Genomic DNA, 17,541 nt, shown 5'->3' with positions numbered 1-17,541 from the left:
GGCCAACCCAATATGAATAATCTCTCACTGAAAATCTCTTCCCAGGAGATGCTAAATTGAATCAAATTAAAATATAAAGCTAATCATCACAGTTCTCTACAAGAAAAACTACTTACTTGCAACCAATAAGTATGTCAGATTCAAAGATCTTCTTACCCGTTTTGGTTCAAGACAGTACAGAGATGTCAGCTATGCAGCACTGGCTCTGATGCACAAAGGGAATTGTTAGAATAACTGAATGTGCCTGTGAGATGCTCGGTGTGCAAACTGCTTGCCATGCAAGTCTTATGATGATTTGAGTTCAAGCCCCAGAACCCACTGTGAAAGGAGAAAATCGAACCTGAAAGTTGTCCTCGGGCTTCCACACATCCTGTGACATGCATGTGGCCTTACTCAGGCACACACACAAAATACACTCATACCTACATTCATATCTACATCTACAAATACTCAAAAACACATATGTTCACACAAAAATAATAAATTAAAATTTAAAAATAATAACCAAATGGAACTTGAATGCACTAGTAATGTTTTGTTACAGCTTTCCTGATTTTTGAAACTGTGTCTATATACAAACATGTCTTCATAGAAGATACAACTCCTAGTTTTAAAGAGTAAAGAAGATAAAGTTGGCAATGTCCAGGCAACTTACTAGCCCACAAAGCCCTGTCACCACACTGTCATTGCAACTTTTCTGTTAGCTTGAGGTTGTTCAGAACAAAATGAAAATTTCAAACTGCTAAAATCATATTTAACTATTCAAACCCCACAGTGAGGACGTTATGCTCTTCTGGTGGATTATCAGGACTGTCCTGAGAATTCCTGTGGTGTAGTCTGCCATAATGCCTTTCAATGGCTTGAAAATATGTTTACTTATGGCTGCTTTAAGATCTCATTCAATTTCCAAATTGTCCATAGATTGGTATATGACTGTTAAGATCTCTCCTGTGAAGACATTCAGATCATCTCCCCACTCCTAAAATCAAAGAAGAGACGCGGAAGTGACAATAGCATCCTTGACCCAGGATCAGTCCATCAAACTCTGGAGAGATGGGCTGTGGTTTAGAGCATCCCTGCCTTCCCAGAGAACACAGTTCAATTCCCAGCACCCACATGGTGGCTTACCTCTATCTGTCACCCCGGTTCCACAGGATCTGACACCCTCTTCTGACCTCAACAAGCACTGCTTGCAGTGTTGCATAGACATACATGCAGGATAAACATTCGTGCACACACGCAGAAATAACAACAGAAGCAACAACAAAAAACAATAAAAAGACATTGTGGTGCCCCAGCGGCACATTGAACACACTGTGCAGGGTGCTTAATATGGAAACCCTTGGAACAACTGCAGGGGAGCATGGTGGACAGAACCAACGCTCCCCGCTGGTACTTACCAGTTAATGCCTTCCTCTCCTTCCCAGGACATTTTGTTATCCTCTCAGGGACTCACAGAAAACAACTTTAAAGCTTATGATTCAAATGTTGCATTAGAGTGTGCTCACTGGGGAGCTCAGGGCCACCCCTCACTCTTCAGAAAATCTGGAGGCCTTTGTACTTGTCTATGCCACTTCTTCCTTGGTCCAGCAGGTGGTAGCCTACGCAGGGACAAAGCTCTTCCTTCCCCTTCCCCAAGTGACAAGCAGACTCGTTTGAAAACCGGGAGCACTGTGGCTGAGCACTGCGCCTTCTCTACACGGCACAGGAGAAGGACTTCCTGAGTTGTTCTCTGGGTGGATGTTAGGATAGAAACCATCCAGCAGAAGGAGGCCAAAATAATTCCATGTTCATGTGTGTTTATGTGGTATTCTGAACCTCAAGTTTTTGTTTTCTTCATATTTTCCAGAAATTCCTCTGATCTTATATCTCTTTGCCCTGATTTCTGTGACGTGGCTTTGGGGAGGACTGCATATGGCCTACAGACACTTCTGGATGTTGGTTCTCTTTGTCATTTTCAATAGCCTGCAGGTAAGCAAGCCTTCCAAGGCCACACACATCTAACGAATGCAAAACTCAAGTGTCAACATTCAAGAAGTAAGAGTCTACTTACAGATGAGTTTGCGTGCACAGTGACGTACAAAGTCTTAGAAAAATGTGGTGGGGGCTAAATAGCTAACATTTGAAATATGTCTGGAATTCCAACTTACCCATCATGTATGCTTGAAAAGGAAAATATTTACTTGTTTCTTTTCAGCAATATTAAGTAACTGCAAAAATATGTTCTTTATGGTTAGTTATAATCAGATAGCAGCCATGTAGGACCGATGCACATAAATGGGCCATAGCTGTGTCTAGACATTAGGTCAATTGAGCAGTTAAATGGATGTTTAAGCAATTTCCACTTAAACCCTAATGTTTAGATATAAGAATATTTTGGTCACTAAAAAATGATTTCATCCTTTCTTGAGTCCAATGGTGGCAATTTTAAATTAATTTTACAAATATATTTGGGTAGTATGACTAAAAGTTATTAGTGATTTTTACTGCTTTTGTTAAATGGGAAAATGTTGCTTCCGAAATTACCAAATGGAGCAAATGAATACATTTTCTTATTTTCCAAAGTAAAAAAGAGCCCTTAGACTAAAAAAAAAAAAGTCATGAAATTACCAAGAATACTTTTACATAGTTACTATTTTGTGCACCATGTTGTAAAAAATATATATGTATATATACATAAAATTAGAGTCACACACAAGACCCTTGGGTCAATACCTAGACTTAAAGTAGAAGAAAGAAAGAGGAGGGGGAGACAAAATCTTTAATCTGAATATAGCCTACATGATGGCATTGAATCAAAGTACATTATCTGGTTAGGAAGGGAAAACCATAAAATGACCTTAAAGTTTGGAATCGGTGGAACACGGGCATCTCTGTATAGGACACTGAAGCACATACACTGCCCCAAAGGTCACCAGTACTATCAATACCTAGAGAAGATAGCCATACCTTTGTAGGACTGATGATTGACATGAGTAAACAGTAAGCTACAAGTTATGCAGTGACAGGTGACGTGTAAGCCGAGTGTTATGGGAACAGAGAAAATGGTCGTTTCCATGCCTGTGCCAGCATGCATTCAATGTGACATGCATTGGTGAGCCATTAGGTCAGAGGCCTTGCCTTGGCCACCCTTGGATTCCTAGGTTCTAGCAGAAATAAGATCAGAGTCCACATTGAGAGCCTGCTGTTGTGTGACAAAACTTTTCCTGGGGAGACAAAACACAGTCATCTACTCACCCCAGATAGGCAGGCCAAAACAGACCAAACTGTGAATGCCACCAAACATAGATTGATGAACCAATGACTTTTGTTGGGGTTACTTAAGAATATGGGTGAGGGGTTACTTACAAGAGCAGAAATTACTCAAAGACAGCTGCATCACCAAGACCCTTACTCCAGTCTGGGTGACAGCTCCCAAAGCTGGGAACCTGGACACTGCATGGGCTGCAGACAGCTCAACAGGGTGAAGAGTGTCCTTTCCAGCTGCCTCAGTTGGTCTAAGCGTCTTCCAGACAGTGCAGCTGGCCTCTGCTTCTTCCAGGCAGCAGAGTCTGGTCTCATAGTCTTCTTTTGTCCCTCAGCTTGGTTTCTGGAGTCTTTTCTGCAGCTGTGCTCTGTTTACTGTGTCAGAGAAGGACCTAGTGAATCTGCTCAGTTCCACAGACTTCTTGAAGCTGTTTTCTGGGGTTTAGCTACCTGTTTAAGGAGGTCCCTGCAGGATGGAAAATTGTGACCTCAGTGCTGTGACCTCAGAGAAGGCTGTCACAACATCTACACTTGCATTTGATTTGGTGGTTGCGCAATGGTCCAGGAGTGATTCAGGTTTTTAAATATTTGCTACAGACCTTTAAAATTGAGAAACATTAAAAACCTGAATTCCTGACTTGTTACAGAGGATGCGTGTATGGTGGTGGTTTTCAAGCCACTGTGTAGACAGAATATATAACGTTACATTGTATGTGGTGTGCTTTATTGCCCCTACTTGAATCCATAACACCTCCATGCTTTTAGGACATATGAAGAATGTGTGGCTATCGATGAGCTCTTTCAGGCTGAGAAAACAGTGTTAGCCAAAGTTGTAAAAGAAGAAAGTGATTAACATTGTCTAGATTAAGAAAAGGGTTGAACAGGGGAAGAAAAGTGAAAGAGGAGACAGAAAGGGCAGGGCATCTTGAGTACCAGCTCCCGCACTCTCTCGGGATGGTCACCAGCTGCCTTAGCCAAAATGAAGGCTTGGATTATTTTGGGAGTTTGGATTATTTTGTCTTCATGGATTGTCAGCTTTTTCTCCCTTTGAATGGGGATGGCATGTTCATACACTCATGTTTGCCCTTTCAAAGACTGTCTAGAAATGTTTAGAATGGAATGCTGAAAAGAAGCCACTGTGAGCAGGCAGACTGTTGTCATCTGAACTACGGTGTTCTGACAGTGTTCTTCAGGTGTCTGGGCAGTGACAGGCTTTAGGGCTATTGGGGTTTGGTTAGTGGTTACACATGAGAATGAAGAGTACGGGAGAAGAGCATCGCTGAGAAATTCCTGATGGATGGTAAGTAGATGTGAAGATCGTTCCTCACATGAAGACCATGGTTCTGGGGAATACGCAGCAGAGTTGGGGAGCTTTTGGCAACACCGTTAATTATAGCAACCTTTCCATGACTGGGTATGTGGAGAGGCTGGTGAAAGCGATTGCTGAGGAGTGATCAGAGAGCACAGAGGAGAATGAGGCTATGAGTTTGGAATCGCTGTAGAAAAGAGCTTCAACAAGATGCAGTAGCTACTCTGTGGTTGTGAAGAAGCCAATAGGAAGAGAACACACAAGCAATGTGACTTCATGGGGTAGCTTCAGAACTTTCTGTGTATTCAAGGTCTGTCCACTATATGAAGGGGCCTGCCAATAAGCAAATCACTGGACCTCACTCCCGGAGTTGTTCTTACAATATCTAAGTGGGCTCTAAAAATATTCAGTTCTGACAAGTTTCTGAGTGATGCCAAATCAGGGATTTAGGGGTCATAGTTTGAGTGGAGAAGGCAGGGAAAAACAGAGGAGCCTTACAGTTTAGGAAGAACAGATGGTTCACAGAGGAGACTTGTGATCCTTGTGAAAAAAAACCAACGAGGGAGAAAGTGACAACTGTAAAACAGGCTCTAGGCAAGGTCAGGCTGAGGCAAGAGGAATAGGAGCACAGGGCTTCTCTGAGGAGCTGAAGAGGCGTCACCTGCCTCCTGTCAGTGGTAGACATGGCAGACCGCTGCAGCTGGGAGATGGCATTTTATCTAGCAGCCTCCACTCTTAGGCCGAGCTGCCGGGTCACGAGTGGAGAGGAGTGAGTTAAAAGCCTGAGGTGACACAACATGAAAAGCAGGGAGCAACTTGTACGTAGAAAGTAACCCAAGCTGTATTTGAAGATGCTTGAATGCTGAAATCAGTGGCGTTCAGTGGGATTTGCATTTGTAATAGAACCAATCAGAAGTCACTAAATCAGCCCTTCTCAACCTGGAGGTCACCACCCCTTTGGCAAGCCTCTACCTCCTGTTGTAAAAAGGAAGAGTAGGCCTGCTTTTCACGCTCCCCTCCGCCCCCCCCCCCCCCCCAACTAGCTTAGCCCCGAAATAACCACATGGAAATTGTATTAATTAAGTCATTGTCTGGCCCATTAGTTCTAGCCTCTTCTTGGCTAATTCTTACATCTTGATTTAATCCATCTCCATTAAAGTGTATTGCCACTTGACTGTGGCTTACTGGCATGAGTCTAACTAGCACCCATCTCAGAGATGAGAGCCATGGCATCTGTTGGACTCTGTTTTCTTTCTCCCAGCATTCTGTTTGGTCTACTACACCTATCTAAATTCTGCCCTATCGAAAAGCTAAGGCAGTTTCTTTATTTGACCAATGAAAGCAACACATAGAAAGAAGACCCTCCTACACCAACCTCCAGAAATATTACATCACAATTTGTAACAGTAGCAACATTACAGTTATGAAATAACAACAAAAATAATTTTATGATTGGGGGTCACCACAACTTGAGGAACCATATTAAAGGGTCACAGCACCAGGAAATCTAAGAAGCACTTCATCAGATAATATAAACTGTAAGACTGTGGTGGTAGCCCATGTTGTCTACTGAACTACATACTTACATACATTCACACATACATACTGAAACAGCTGTGCTAAGTACAATGGTGGATTTCATCAGAAGATAGAAAAATTATTATCTCTTTTCAAGGTCCTTATAGCAAGCTAAGTAAAAACTAAAACTATTGCAAACTCATGTTTAATGAGCTAATTTCCTCTCTGAAATTCCTGGAGCAGTGGCCCTGTGTGACAGTACTGTGTGGTGCCCAGCACCTGGCACAGTCTTGATATCAGGGACTCAGTAAAATCAGTCTTCAAAGTCATGCCTGTAAAGGGCATTTGAAATGGTCATTCCTCTGGATTTCTTGAGTCGATTTAATTTATAAACTCCCCTGAGTCTTCAACCTAAGCACTTCCATGCTGTGTGCCTACATAATAATATGATCTTCCAGGTATGTTCCATGAGGACTCAATGATTTGTCTTTAATTTTTGTTGAGTTTCTATGACCCCAAATTATATTGTTTGTTGGGTTTTGTGACCACAAAATTATACTGTGTATTTGTGCTTTCCTTGGTTTGTTTTGCTTTGTTTTCTTGGTTGGTTTTTTGAGATAGGGTCTCTCTGTGTAGTGCTGGCTGCCCGGAACTTGCTCTATAGACCAGACTGGCCTCGAATTCAGAGATCCACCCACTTTTGCCTCCTGAGTGCTAGGATTAAAGGCCTGTGCTACCACTACCAGGCATGCCTGCCATGCCTTGTATATTTTGCTCAGGGATTCCTGCCTTATCTTTTAAAATCTGGATTATTGAGATGCCATGGGTCCTGTGATAGCAATGAATAAAAAGTGTATTTCTTTGCTATATAGGTCTTTTATGTATTGTTTGATACATTTTAAATAAGGAACCTTTTTCACTTGAAATACTGTTGGAAATACATTGACTGGGAGATCCAAGTTGGACTATCACACTACTAATATATTTGAGCATTTGGAAATATATACATACAAATTTATATATTTTAAATCATAATAAGAAAATGCAAATGTAAGGTTAGAATAAAATCATCATTCTATCTATTCTAACAGTTATTATGTCTAATATTCATTTCCCTGTGAACTATAAAAAAAAAAAAACAGAAATTTCTCCAAGAACTGAACTCGTGTTTAAATTCTTTTTGGTTTATAACCATTAGTTATATTTCTTGGACTTTTTTATGTGTGGGTTTTTCTTAATCCACTGGGTATTAAGAGCAGAATATAGAGAATAAAGATAAAAAATGCCTTTTAAGTTTGGACCCGAGGAATCTTTTCCTTACTTCAGTAACTAATAGAAAAGATGCAAGCGTGTCATATCTAGTCTTGCTACTGTCCCATGTCCTCCTGATGTACTGTGGACACTGATCAGTGTTTCCTGTCAGAGTCGGGACCCCAAGGCTGCTAACAGAAAACAGTGTCCCCTTGCTTGTCCGTCACGCTCAGATCCCAGGACGCTTCCCTCCATGTTTTTGGCTGTACTTTCTCAGTTCACTGAGCATGGTGCCTACCACCTGATTGACCTCCCAACAGCTTTCCAGCTCTAGTGAGGAAACAACTTGTTCCTTAGCAATCTCAGGAAGGAGCACGCTGCTCCACCCCACCCACATCCCATACAGGAATCAGTAACATGGTGGCTCCGGCTCAAGCCAGGCCCAAGCTGGTTCCATGTACTGAGTCCAGTGGTGGAAAGGGTCTAATTGATCCTAAAACAATGGTGGACTGTGTATCAGGAGAAAGGATTTTCTTGCCAATAGGAGAGATCAGGCCAAAATAACAGATGTCCACTGTACATACTTTCTAAATCTCCTTGTTCGTTAATTCAAGTTTTGAGGAAGCCAAGGACAGCTGTTGTCAAACTACTTCAGTTCACTTTCAGGAGCTTCAGTGTTTGTTATCAGCACAAATTCATAATAGACAGCATTTCTTTAATCCCCTGTTATATCATTGTAATAACTTCTATTTTAAAAGTAAAATGAGTTGACTTTGATGTTTCTTTTTAAGAAGATTTTTTTTTTAAATTCTGTGGTGTCAGGTGAGGTCTGTACATGTAAGTACAGATGCCTGAGAAGGCCAGAGAGTCAGATCACCTGAACTGAAGTTACAAGCAGTTGTGCACCACCTGATATGGATGCTGGGAACTGAACACAGATACTTTACAAGAGCAGTATGTGTTCTTAACCTATGAGTCATCTCTCCACCATGAGTTTGCCATTTCTTAGTCAATTCACACTACTATTTATAGATCTGATTTCTTGAATTATTTAAGCCAAAGTATATCCAAATTTGTTTAACAATGAAGGGGAATAATTACCAGGCTGATACTTGGCTGGGAGGCATAAGTAGGACCCCATCCATCATTAAAATACTAAAATATTACTGCCCAAACCCGCTGAATCTGTTCCATACTTCTACAGATCTCATAAACATCCCCAGATTTTAGCCACAGAAAGTGTCTGCAAAGTCATGGTGCTTCTCCTGCACACAACACTGTACCACTCAGACTGGAGAATGCCCAGGCCACAGTTATCATTAAATACAGAAAACCACAGCAGTGACTGGGATCTACAATGTGGTTCTGGGTTTAATAAGAACCAGTTAGAATCAGTCTGGTAATACGTTATTTAGTTTAGGTTTGCTTCTGTGTTTCTTACTGTCAAAATTTTCCTGGAGGGTGAAAAAAAATAGACTAATGGGATACAAAATCAAGCCTCCCTCCCCCATCCTATGTTTGGAATTCCCACTTAGCATCCTGTGCAGTTCACTGCAGGTGTCTGCTTAGATACAGTACACATTTAGTCTTCGCTGCTTTCTTTGGAGGATAAACCGCTCGTGGGAAATGTGCATTGTTAAAATAATCAGTTGCAGAGAACTAATTGTTTCAAGATACTCCCTTCACTATTGCCTTGCAGTAACCAAAAAGCCAAGAGTAATAAGAAATGTCCCTTCCTTTCCATTAGAGACCAGCACATGAACTATTTGTGAGGAGCAGAAAGCAGTCTTCCCTCTTCCCAGAAAACCCTGGAATAAACATGGAGAAGACAGGGAGGCTGGGGCTCTGCATCTTTCATCTCTTTGTTGATTTATCCCAGAGCTGTGTGTGTCAAGTTCACTTGGAAAGGAGTGGAGAGAGGACGGACAGAGTCCATTTGTCTTGTCGAGTAAGATTCAGAGGGTCTAATGAATACCTTCTGCACTCTTCAGAGCACCCGAACACCCCCATAACTGTTCAAATAAATACACGGAAGCCGAGGGGAGCAGGTGTATTTTAACATCCCCTGCCACTTCTGCCCAAGCTCTCAGAGTTTGGTACCATATGGTCTGATGAAATGTCTGTTTATGTAAGCTGCTCACTCCTTCTGACAACGCATGACTCTCAGAAAGCTGCAGGCTTTCCACTTTGGCAGGAGCTCTGTTTTCCAGGTATGCACTCCCGAAGCTGCTTTGCCAGTAAGCAACACTGAGTGAAGTAGGGGAATATTTATTACGTGGTCACGCGTAGCCACACAGACAGAAGTTCCTAATGCTGACTCTGTCTTTCTAAAACAAGTGCCTCAGTTTCCCCTGTCCCACCACACAGCCATTCTATCCTTTAGCTTTTTCCTCATGGTTTCATTGTTGTTGTTTTTGTTGTTGTTTTCCTCTTTTGTATTTTCTGGGTCCTCTATACCCACATCTTTTCAGGTCACTTTAACAGTATAGCGTGCTCCTTGAGAAGGCATTTAGCACACTATAATACCCAAAATTGCAAGCTTAGCAGCTTTGCAGTAACCAAGATGCAAACAAATGTCCGTCCAACAGTTCTGGAAAGCAGAGCAAGCAGTAGTATATGAGAGAAGCTTTTATGTAGTCAGTCAGATTCGTCTTCTTATTGTTAATGTATTTTTCCCAGGGTCTAAAACTTTCTTACCTTTTTATGTTGTTCAAATTCTAGTGTGGAGAATGATTGTCTTTTACAATATTTTTCTGCACATTTCACAGTAACTTTCTTTAATGTTTGAGTGTTGTGTCCCCTAGAATGAGCATACAACTGCTAAGCAAACTCAGTTCTACCCCATCACTGGGTGATCAGGGTTAAACCAAGGGCTTCTGGTGTCCATGGCAAATTCTCCTGTTCAGGTTTACACCCCAGTCCTCGAAACTTAATTCTGCTCTCCTACTTGATGTTATCTGAGAAATAGTTGTCTATTTTTTTTAAATAAGTGATGATTCTAGACCTAAATTGTGTCCTTGTAAAAGTATTGTGTAAAATATGTATGCAGGCATGCATATGTCATATAAATTTGTAAAATATACCATATTTTATAAATGTAAAATTCTATAAACTAATCAGTGAACAGAAAGGCTTGACTCGTGAGCTGCATAATCAAAACTGAGGCCAGACGGATGAGCTCACAATCTCGATCTTCTTCAAGTCTCCCATTGGAGCACTGGTCCTCCTCCAAATAAGCTCATTGCATTCCCTTCATAGAGATGCTATAGGCCTATCAGTCTTAGCTTGTAACACAAAGCTTTTGTGTACTTTTTACTGTCTTGCTTAAATATGTAACCGGTGCCTTATAATTCAAGCAAATGATTTATAAAGCTGAAATGGTTTTGTGTTGGGGGTGCAGACAGGCGGGTGCAGGACCTAGCACAGCCTCCACCCTGTAGCACTGACATGGAAAGGTAGAAGAAAACACAGCTTTAGTAGTGTAAATCCCACAGCAGGAAGTTTCTGGAAACCTCTAGAAAGAAATGAGTTTATGTTTGTCACAATAGAACTTAGTTTTCCTTTGGAAGGCTCGGGCGTATCACTTGATCGGTAGAACCTGTCTTCAGGCTTTGTGATGGTCACCTAGTTTGTCTCCTCACCTGGGGATAAACTCGGGTGAAAGTCTTTCTCCTGCCTGGCACTCCCTGGTCTCCATCTCCTCACTTCTCAGCCTTGTGAGCTTCGTGGATTTTTTAACTTCCAGGCAGCTGCTTTCTGCTTATTCTCCCAGCCCTCCACTCCCAGCAAGCAGCTTCAGCCATGGTAAAGGGTCCTGTAGGTCCCATTTTATCTGGAACTTTCTTTCCTTATGTCTACTCTTATTTTGTTGGTCGGTTTGGATGCTGTTCGGTGGGAGACGTCTGGTGCGTATTCCAGAGTGCAGTGTGCCGCTTTCTGTACATCAACCAGGCCTCTGACTCAGAACCAGAACACTCTTTAGAGGGACAACAAAAACAAGAACAAACAGCGGTAAACACAGGGTGCCCTACTTAATGAGCTTCCTTCTCTCTAGGATGCTGGACCAGCTATTCTGATTGCTCTATGATGCCTTCTGCCTTTTTGTTATAGTATATATGTATCTAGAACTCCTTCTCCACCTTGCACAGTTCTGTCCAGTGATATTAGTCTGATATTATCTCATCTGTCAGAGCCAGCAAATCTAAATGGATTTAGTTCAACAAATATCTCATAAATTTTTAAATGAAACACAATTAATATTAATAAATGGAGCTACTAAAGCACTGCAGCTCATCAGGAGTTGAGTGGCTACTGTTAGGACACGTGCACTGGCAGAACTGTAATTCAGGGATGTTTGTACACGAACATTGCACCGTCAGCAGATGGGGCACACTTAAAGCTTGGGGTATCATCAAGATTAAATAAACTACTGGAGAGGGCTTTAGAATCTATAATCCGTCAATCACAGATTAATGTTTAGAAACCACATACCTATTTCAAAAACTGGAAGAAAATATTAGAAAGGATCATCAAGATGTTTGTATGGCAAGGGCCACACAAGTCCAAGAACCTGAATTCAGTCCCTGGAGCCCACAGTGGAAGGGAAAATCTACTCCCGAAATTGGAGTCTGAGCTCCACATGCATGCCATGGCACATGCATACCCACACTCTCATACACACATCATATATACACATATCAGGAGAATAAATAAGTGGCTCTTTGGACATGAGCCACCTTTCCTAAATAAGTGTAGCTCTCACCTCTCATCAAATTCTCTCCAAGGGAGAGACCTTCATAGTAAACCACAATTGGATGCAATATAAAGATGGAGAGTGGAAAGCCCAGCCCCAGTGGACACATGTGCATCTTAGGTCCTGCATCTGTAGTCCAGGCAGCACCACGGAAGAGAAGGCAGGAAGACTGTAAGCGCCAGAAGACTCGGAAGTCTTCTGTCAACAGTCTGTAGTGGCAAGCTTTCTTGTCGACTGTCTTTGACCTGCTAGCACGCAATGGCATGATATGTCGTATCAATTAGGAAAGCTCAGTCCGTAGCTGAGGCTTGTTCCTAACTGGCTCTTATAACTTAAATTAACCCATTTTTATTAATCTGTGTTCTATCATGTGGAATTACTTGATAATTTTTCATCTTGTACTCTCTATGTCTCCCAGGTTCTCCTGAATGCCTAGATTCTTCCTCCTCTTACTTTCTCTCCCCAGAAATCCTGCCTATACCTCCTGCCTAGCTATTGGTCATTTAATTTTTTTATTACACTGATCACAGCAATACATCTTCACAGTGTACACACATCCCACAACAGCCTGCCCTAAAAACGGCTTCATAAATAAGACCAGAACAATAGCGGTATCGATAGAGATGTTGACATGGAAGGGAGAGTTTTCCAGCATTTTACCCCGAGACAAATACCTGTAAGCAACTAATGATTACTGGGAGATGGAGAATTAGCTCCCCCAGGGATGAGCCCCTTATGTCCAATGCAGAGTAGTCAGACCTAAAACCGTAGATACACAAACAATAGAAACGCTCAACAAGTTTATTTCTGTGTGCTTGTGTGTAAGTGTACATGTGTGTGAATATATATATATGTATATATATATATACATATACATATACATGTATGTAAGAATAATCAAAGAAGAAGAGGTTATAAACTTGGGCATGGAAGGGGCTTGGGAGAGCAAAGGGACAGGATCAGTGATGATTTCTATTTCAGTTAAAAATATTAAAACTTGTAAAGGATTTTGTTTCTAAATTATAAAGACCAAATAAAACTAAAAGTATACAGAATCAAACAAGATTAAATGAATGAATTAATGAATATTTTAAAGCAATAGAGAAGGTAGAATATCGCCGTGGAAGAGCAGCTCAGGGTGTTTGGTTCAAAAGGTCACTGCACCTGCCAACAGGTCTGCTTTCTCAGCCAAGGGACAGTTCTACTGAGAAAAAAGGTTAAAAGGCATGAATCAAAATTAAACTGATTCTTTTTTAGACACTTGGGTCAAGGAAGGTTTGTCTTCAATGCTTCAGACTGAACCAGTTCTGTCTCACTGTTTTCCTTCGCAAGTGTTTTAAGCTTGCCCCTTTGCTTTGAGAGTGCATGAAATAGCCCATTAAATGACCCTGTACTAGCTATAAATCCTGCCCTAGTGTTTTTTGCTTTTGTGAGCATAGGAAGGTTGTTTAGTTTCTCAGAGATGCATATAGCCCTATTTGCTTTACAAAATGTCTGTAAAAACAAGTTGAAACAAATAGATTAATCTTTCCAGCACCTTGGTAGGTGGGTAGCAACATGCTCGCCACTTTTCTGTCCCTTTGGTGACACTAGGAGTGCACAGGTATTTTAATTTAAGGTTATTTCACACAAACAAATCATCATCACCTCAGCGCTTCACAGCACGCCACTAAGATCAGTTAACAGTGTTTCTATAATTGCTAATTACTCAACTGTTGTGAGGTACTGTGTGTCACATACTCAATAGTTGACCAGTGCAATAATCCCATCAACAAGATGACAAAGCATAGGTGTCATATAAATGTGATATCAGCATAAAAGCAGCAGATATATTTTATCTTGTGGTCATTCTTTCTCTGGCCCACCAGCCAGTTCCCAATAATGATATGGAGACTTATTAATTATGAAAGCATGACCTTTAACTTAGTCTTGGTTATAACTAGCTGTTATAACTAAAATTATCCCACATTTTTAGTAATCTGCATTCTACCATGTGGGTTTTACCCCTCTCTCAATCTGTGTGTCAGACATGAATATGTTCTGAGTCTTGCTGGCCTCTCTCCCTTGTCAAGATTCATTTCCTTCTTCCTCTCTGTCCAGAAGTCCCACTTATACCTCCTGCCTAGCTATTACCCATTCAGCTCAGTGCCAAGCAGTGTCTAGGAGCTGCTACTCCACGGCTACTCCATCATCCACATTGTCTCTAAGGCAAGTGATGGACACTCCACAGGGCACCATGCCGCTGAGCTGCTGTGCTAATCTGTAATGAATACATTCTGTCTTATACTGTCTCCTGTTTAGCCTGGGTTTGTAGAATTATAAGTCATCATAAGTCTAGAAGCATCTGTACAATCAATCATTGCAAAGGTGGTGAATGATAGTTGATTGATAGAGAGATGTGGACATTGTGATCAGTTCATTGCCTTGTTAAAGATCTTTTTTTGACCTTTTTAAAGAATATATTTTTAGTAATAGACATTAATTATAGACTATAATGGGTTCCATTGTGACATTTAAATAATGTTAATATGTATTTTGGTCATTTTAACTCCCTGTTCCCTCTCTTATCTCCAAAATGTTTGCATTTTATTTCCATTTTGATTGCTTGAATAAAGCACTCACAGGGAGACACAACATAGTATTATGTCTCCTAGAAACAAAAATGAACTGCTAAGATTACTAAAAACAATACATGGAAAGATGGCTCAGCAGTTAAAAGCACTCATTGCTCTTTTAGAATACCTAAGTTTGGTTCCCGGCATATCCGGGCATCCCATGCTTTGATGTATGTCATAACAACAGTAACAACACTACTAGATCATTAAGGATTTGTTGTTTTCATTACAGCCTCTCATTACAGTTCTCATTCATAGAGAAATGTCCCTGCAAAATTGCCTTATGTTATTTGTTTCCTTTATTCTGTAACTTAGCTAGTCTTAAGAAAAGTAGCCTTCAGCAACAAATCAAATTAGTGAGTAAAGTTCCTGTTACCTACTCAGGACATTGGAGAGTATTTGTTATGAAAGGAGAAGCAGGGCGGGAGAGGTGGCTCCACGGCCAAGAGCACCTGCTGCTCTTCCAGAGCAGCAGAACTCAGGTCTCAGGACCCGCATGATAAATGAAACTCACGACTGTTGGTAACTGACTTCGGGGAATTCAGCACCTCTGACCTCCGCGGGCACTGCACTCATGTGCATATACCCACATGCACACACGTGACTAAAAGTAACACAAATCAGTATTAAAAAGAATGGAGAAATGAGTATGACTTCTACCCCCACATACAAGATGAACTCCCCAAAAGGGAGGCGGTGAAGTTAATGCGTGTCCTTGGCTCCGTGGCAACCCCCGTCTTATTCTTTCCCACCCCTCATTGCCTTTCCCATCCTATAGAGCCCGCTTTTTACACAACTAATTCCACCTTCATACTGGAGAATAGAATAGAATGTGTGCTGGTGCTATAGCTAGTGAGTGCCCCGAGCACGCAAGCCCTTAGGTTTAGGCCCAGTAATATAAAGTCAGAAACGACAAAACTCACCTGATGGAGGAATATGAAACACTTGGAGACTCAGGCAGTCCTATAAGGAAGGGAGCTCCCTTGACTGCTCATCCCAATGTGAAGGCTTCTCAAGTGTTTCTGTCTCTGCGGAATCTTCATTGTTGTATAAGAACATAAACTCTCCCTGACTGATAATGGCGTTACACCCCAGTCTTGGTTGTTCTGTAAGAACATAGACACTCTGTGACTGATGATAGAGTTACACCCAGATACACCACAGAAGTGGGCAACGTCCCGAGCTGAAGACGTTTTTCACCAGAGTTGGCCCTGACTTTTTCAACTGTATGACCTTAACATGCAGTTCAACAAAACCATTTCCTATGAAGCCAGTTTATAATGAATGCTTGAATATCTCGTGCAGAGTACAGTTCTGGAAGTGAGAGCCATACCATCAAAACACAAAACACAAAAGCTAGATGATCAGTTTGGGGCAATCTGGATCTGTATTAGGAATAATTTATTCATAGTAATCTTCCCATTATTAATAATGTACTTCTCTTTCTTAAATTCTATTATGAATGCTTAAGGCATGTTTAAGAAAACAACCATATTTATTCATCATTTAAAGATCTATCTTTTTCCCTAAGAGGCCAACTAAGTAGGCTTTACAGGAAAATATAAGATATTTTTATATTTTCTTAAATTTTTCCATTTGAAAATTTGTTATTACCAAGAAAAATTTAATTTTTGAAGAAACGTGTAGGAAAGTTAATTCCTTTCCATTGAGTATGAGTTTGAGACAGTGTTTGAATGCCTCTCATCAAAGCCAGCATGGTGTATACTATGTACAGTTTTCAGTAAAGCAAGATAATGTCCCAATTCAGCGAAGACTGGCATGCTCCTGTCAGGTGGAACTAGACCACTCTGCAGTCTGGTCTTAGGACTGACTCCACTCCAGAGTTAAGTGATGAGAAGAATGTCATTACCATGATGTGACATGATTTTCAGACGCAAGAAATCTTAGAATGTGTCTCTGAACCAGTGTGGTTTCTGGGTTGCTATATTTATCACTTAAGTATTTCTCTAGGATGAATAAGATGTGCTCATAAAGATTCCTCATTATAGCTGCGTAGTGATAGAAGCAGGGGTATCTCTGTGAGTTTGAAGTCAGCCTGGTGTACAGAGCTAGTTCCAGGACAGCCAGGATTGCACAGAGAAACCCTGTCTTTAAAAAATCCTCATTCTCTTCTCCTCTACTTGGTGTGTTGTTGTTTACATATAAATGACAAGAGCCTCAGAGTTTTGCAACTATTCCATCTCCCTCCTGCACTAAAATTAAGTGTTTTCTTCCTTGGACAGAGCCCATGGCATATTTTTCTGTTCTTTTCTTTTTTGTTTTTGTTTAAATGCCTCTAAATTTCATATGAATCAAATATTTTAGGAGAAAAAAGAGGAGTCCAAGGAATAAGAAGGTCATCTCTACTAAAACAAAGCCACATTTTGTTAGTCCTTGACATTTCATCTAACCGTGAGCTTTTCTCTCCCAAGTTTGGTGTGCACATTTTTACTGCGGAAGTAGGTAGAATCCAAATATAAAATCTGATTGAAATGTGACTCTGTTTAAAACACCAAGAGTGGTTCATGAATCAGCATGAGTTAGCAAGATCTCATGAATGCCCAATCTAAGACTGCTCTTGTATCATCTTCCATCACTTCCAAGAGTCCCCAGGCTGATTCTTTCTTGCTACTGTACAGTGGTGCTTGTCCCTCTGTCTACCACTAATTGCCCTAAGTGTCTGTCACTTCCTTGGTGCCACCACCAAGTGCACAGCTGTGGAACTCACTCAAACCCTATTCTTTTCTACATTCCATCTTCACCAGTAGACGTATCACTTACCAGACACTGGATCCAGAGTCCTGAGACCCTGAGCAAGTTTCCTTCCTCACAAACATCAGGCAGTCTCT

At 41.1% G+C, this 17,541-nt stretch overlaps 1 protein-coding gene across 1 annotated transcript in view; it reads left to right on the top strand.

Moving 5' to 3' along the window:
- Positions 1–17,541, top strand: part of Adgrv1 (adhesion G protein-coupled receptor V1) — a 504,420-nt gene that overhangs the window by 439,214 nt on the left and 47,665 nt on the right. Inside the window, exon 86 of the mRNA XM_087896763.1 lies at positions 1,850–1,971. Coding sequence (XP_087752889.1) covers positions 1,850–1,971 — 122 coding nt within the window. The remainder of the gene's footprint in view (positions 1–1,849; positions 1,972–17,541) is intronic.

The sequence above is a fragment of the Myodes glareolus genome, chromosome 15 (genome assembly GCF_982192425.1).
Source record: "Myodes glareolus chromosome 15, mMyoGla1.1, whole genome shotgun sequence".
Taxonomy (NCBI): domain Eukaryota; kingdom Metazoa; phylum Chordata; class Mammalia; order Rodentia; family Cricetidae; genus Myodes; species Myodes glareolus.
Note: the sequence above shows the minus strand (reverse complement) of the source record. Positions and strands in the feature narration are given on the sequence as shown.